This window comes from Heterodontus francisci, chromosome 45, assembly GCF_036365525.1.
Source record: "Heterodontus francisci isolate sHetFra1 chromosome 45, sHetFra1.hap1, whole genome shotgun sequence".
Classification (NCBI taxonomy): domain Eukaryota; kingdom Metazoa; phylum Chordata; class Chondrichthyes; order Heterodontiformes; family Heterodontidae; genus Heterodontus; species Heterodontus francisci.
In genome coordinates, this window is record NC_090415.1 from 13143747 (window position 1) to 13148359 (window position 4613).

General features: G+C 46.7%; 1 protein-coding gene across 1 annotated transcript; it reads right to left on the minus strand.

The window, feature by feature from the left end:
• Positions 1-3122: 3122 nt before the first annotated feature.
• LOC137356338 (histone H2B 7-like) lies at positions 3123-3503 on the minus strand. Its single transcript, XM_068022219.1, has one exon. It carries the CDS (start codon positions 3501-3503, stop codon positions 3123-3125), a length of 381 nt encoding a protein of 126 aa, XP_067878320.1.
• Between the last annotated feature and the right edge of the window lie 1110 nt (positions 3504-4613).

Here is a 4613-nt window from a genome sequence, read left to right on the forward strand (position 1 = left end):
GGGATTTCTTCACCCAGGAAATGGTGAACCTGTGGAATTCTCTACCATAGAAAAGAGTTGAGGCCAAATTATTAAATAAATTCATAAAAGAGTTTGTACTACTGGATTCGGGCATTTAGATGCTCATCAGATGAAATGCATTTTAATTTCCTCTTATATTTGTAAGGCTTTTTTTTTACAGTACTACCTTTTAGGGCCACACAGTGATGAACACCGCAAACTCACAGCCACAGCGAACAGGGTTCAGTTCTGGGTACTGCCTGTGCGGAGTTTGCAAGTTCTCCCTGTGAATGCTTGGGTTTCCGCCTTGTGCTCCGGTTTGCTCCCACAGCCAAACACTTGCAGGTTGATAGGTAAATTGGCAATCTTAAATTGCCCCTAGTACAGGTAGGAGAATTGAGGGAAGATAGGAATGTGGTAGGGAATATGGGATTAATATAGGAATAGTATGAATGGGTGGTTGATGGTCGGCACAGACTCAGTGGGCCGAAGGGCCTGTTTCAGTGCTGTATCACTCTCTGACTCTATGTACTACTAAAGCGTGTCTTTAGTTCTCAAATGATCGCCGCTTATTTCAAAAGGGATCAAAGGATACGCGGACAAAGCGAGAACAGGGTACTGAGTTTGGATGCTCAGCCATGATCATATTGACTGGCGGTGCAGGCTCGAAGCGCGGAATGGCTTACTCCTGCTCCAATCTTTCGATGTTTCTATTAAGTTGGTTATTCGGCCCGTCGTGTCGCGGCCGGCTCTCTGCAAGACCAGCTCACCTCCTCCCACCGACCCGCCTTTGCTCCATTGCTCTGCAGTTTTGTTTTATTCTTGATATAATTATCCAATTCTGTTTTCAGGGTCTCGATTGAATCTGCCCCCAACACACTCGATGTTATTCCTCTCCAATTTCAGATATTTCTGAAGGAATGGGAATATTCTTGCATGACTCACTTTTAGCCAGTAGATGGCATCAGTCTACAATCATTTGGATCTTGTGATTTGTGTGCACACATATCGACCGCAATGGGTCTGCTGCTGCCCGGGGAGTTCTCCAAGTACGCCGCCTTGGCAGGGACAAATACACTGACGAAGTTTACAGGTCCTTGTAAATCTCCACAATGTACAGAAATAAAACACGAAACGCAACATCTCTTTTAAAATCAGCCGACAGCTTCTTTGAAACAACTGCCCTGAAAAAAAAAACTGACCCTGCCCGGAACTGAGTTTGAAATCAGATAACACAACGGCTCTTCAAAGAGACATCAAATTGGCAAAAGATAGAGCTGTTATCTCTTGTTGATTCCAGCACATAAACGTCTCAGAAGGATTTGACCACCCTCCTTACTGTCCACTGATAACTCTCGAAGCAGTGACCCAGATTCCTTTGTCTTCATATTGCAGCCGGGAATTTCAAGACCTTGCAGTTCTCAGTGTGAGAGCAGTGACACCATTGTATCCAAGTCATTTTATCAGAGTAGCTCATTTTAGAACTCAAGACACGCCTTACTGGTATATAAACGGTAGAATTGTGAAAAAAGCCTTACAAATATGGCAAGAGAAAATTAAAAGGCATTCCATCAGATGAGCAGATAAATGCTTGACTCCAGGACAATTCATAGCAACACAAAATAACGCGAACAGTATAACATTACCGTCTCTCAGACAGTAACCATCCCTTTCACAGATGAAGTGGGTGGCTCTGAAAAGAGCCTTTGGGTTGACAAATTCAGGTCTGGCAGCTTCACTTGCCCTTCGTGCTCGGAGTGCTGGTTTTCTTGGGCAGCAGCACGGCCTGGATATTAGGCAGCACACCGCCTTGTGCGATGGTCACCCCTCCCAGCAGCCTGTTGAGCTCCTCGTCGTTGCGGACGGCCAGCTGCAGGTGTCTGGGGATGATACGGGTCTTCTTGTTGTCCCGGGCCGCGTTGCCGGCCAGCTCGAGGATTTCAGCTGTCAGATACTCGAGCACAGCAGCCAGATAGACAGGGGCTCCGGCACCCACCCGCTCAGCATAGTTGCCCTTTTTAAGGAACCTGTGAACACGGCCCACCGGGAACTGCAGTCCAGCTCGGGAGGAGCGGGACTTGGCCTTGGACCGAGCTTTACCACTGGTCTTCCCTCTTCCAGACATTTCCACAATCTCACAAGCACTTTCACGAAGAATGTTGAGATCCGCCCACATTCCTCCTCCTTGTACCTTCTGGAGGAATGGAGTGGTGGGCACTGCTGATTGGTCACTCTGCTCTGTGCTCTTCATGTAACCAATCGGAGAGCTGCTGAATTCACCAATCAGGAGACGCCAAGGAGATGTGGGCGGAAAATAACGGCGCCAAATTGTCAGACTGCAGCCGATTTTTCAAATTTGAAAAGCCCGCCAATATATTGGGGCGGCTTCAATATAGAATATTACATTTATAGTTCTTTTTTTACGGTTAAATAAATAAAACCTTTTTCATATTGTGTTATTCTACATTTGGTAACAAGTTCCAGATTGGCTTTTACATTCTGACATCTATTCGGGTTTACTCTCTGTCCTTTTTAAAACCAGCGGGCAGAAAGTCTCTTTCACAGCATTCTCCAACCGGGCACATTTCATGTCAATTTTCATAATAATACCGCATCACTGATGAACGATTGTTTGTTATTCGTGGGAGACAACAGCGGAGTGTAGATTTTCAGTGTCAGGTGTCAGCGTGTGAGACGGAGGGTTCCGACACCACCCGGGGTTCGAGATAATGTAATTATTAATTTTTGAGGTCAAATTTGAACTAGGCAAATAAGTGACTGCGAACTGATGTATGTGCGTTAAATCAGCTTTTATTGCCGATTTACAAAAAAGGGGCCGAATATGAACAGGTCCGAGAAAAAACCTCACAAATGGTCAGTGGCCAGTAATTTATGTCCGGGACATTATTAGTTAGAGATAGAAAGATCGCACGGGCAGTGAAACTGCATTCACCAGAATCTATGGGAGTAAAACAGAGATCACAAAGGCAAGGACACTTGATATATAAATCAATAGAAGTCGATACTATACAGACAATGTTGTAGCTTTTTCAGAGGAGTTGTGGGTGGCTCTTAAAAGAGCCTTTTTGTGTTTTGGGTGTGTTTCAGTACATTGCGGATATTTACTTGGAGCTGGTGTACTTGGTGACCGCCTTTGTACCTTCCGACACGGCGTGTTTGGCCAGCTCCCCGGGCAGCAGCAGGCGCACGGCGGTCTGGATCTCCCGGGAGCTGATGGTGCTGCGTTTGTTGTAATGGGCCAGGCGGGAAGCCTCACGCGCGATTCGCTCGAAAATATCATTCACAAACGAATTCATGATGCTCATGGCCTTGGAGGAGATGCCGGTGTCAGGGTGAACCTGCTTCATCACTTTGTACACGTAGATGGAGTAACTTTCTTTCCTGGATCTTCTCCGTTTCTTGGTGCCCTTTGGTGGCGCCTTCTTCAGAACTTTCTTGGCGCCCTTCTTGGAAGGTGCTGCAGTTTTCTTCTCGTCAACCATGATCACGATCAACTTCAGACAAAGAATAACCGAAATTTCGCTCCAAGCTCGCATTTTATAGACATCCCCAGAACCCTATGCTAATGAAGGATGGGAGAAGGCCATGTTCATGATTGGCTGGTTTACAATGATGTCACTGCCTGATGTTCTGTATCTATCTGATTGGGTATCTAAAGTAACCAATCACATTTTGTGCTTCTCACAGCCACAAACTGTCGCAGCAGTCAGATCGTCCAAACCCCTTTGCCGGCCCTTATCCATCTGCATCAGTGACTTTCTGAGTCCCTCTTCCTCATCAACCATTTCTATTTTGCTAGTACGAACTCGTCTCTTTTTTCACTCTCCGTATAATTTCTCTATAGTTCCCTTCCTTATCAGGATGTAGCGCCCCTCCGCACTTCCGTCCATCAACAGGACCGAATCGTCCAGTTTAGTGAGGGTCAGAGTGGGACAAATGCGAGCATTGAAGTGCAAGTCCTTATCTCCATGTAGCGTGCCAAATAAGGTTGGTCAGCTGCAGTCACAAGTAACCACATGAAAGATTTATATGACAGCGCTTCTGATATGTCTTCCTTTTTCCTCAACCGAGGATAACCTTGTCCTCACTTTCCACCCCATCAGCCTCCACATCCAAAGAATCATCCTCCGCCATTTCTGCCACTTCCAGCGTGATGCCACTACCAAATACATCTTCCCCTCCCTTCCCCTGTCAGCATTCCGAAGGGATCGTTCCCTCTGCGACACCCTGGTCCACTCCTGCATTACTCCCACCACCTTGTCTCCTTCCCACGGCACCTTCCCCTGCAATCACAGGAGGTGTAATACCTGCCCCTTTACCTCCTCTCTTCTCACAATCCCAGGCCCCAAACACTCCTTTCGAGTGAAGCAGCGATTCACTAGTACTTCTTTCAATTTAGTACACTGTATTCGCTGCTCACAAAGTGGTCTCCTCTACATTGGGGAGACCAAACATATACTGGGTGACCGCTTTGCACAACACTTCTGCTCAGTCTGAAAGCATGACCCCGAGCTTCCGGTTGCTTGTCATTTCAACACTCCCCCCTGCTCTCATGCTCATATCTCTGTCCTGGGATTGCTGTAGTGTTCCAG

What these genes read in the sequence shown, in the direction of transcription:
- LOC137356338 (XM_068022219.1), bottom strand. Translation starts at nt 3,503, where the DNA reads ATGGTTGACGAGAAGAAAACTGCAGCACCTTCCAAGAAGGGCGCCAAG.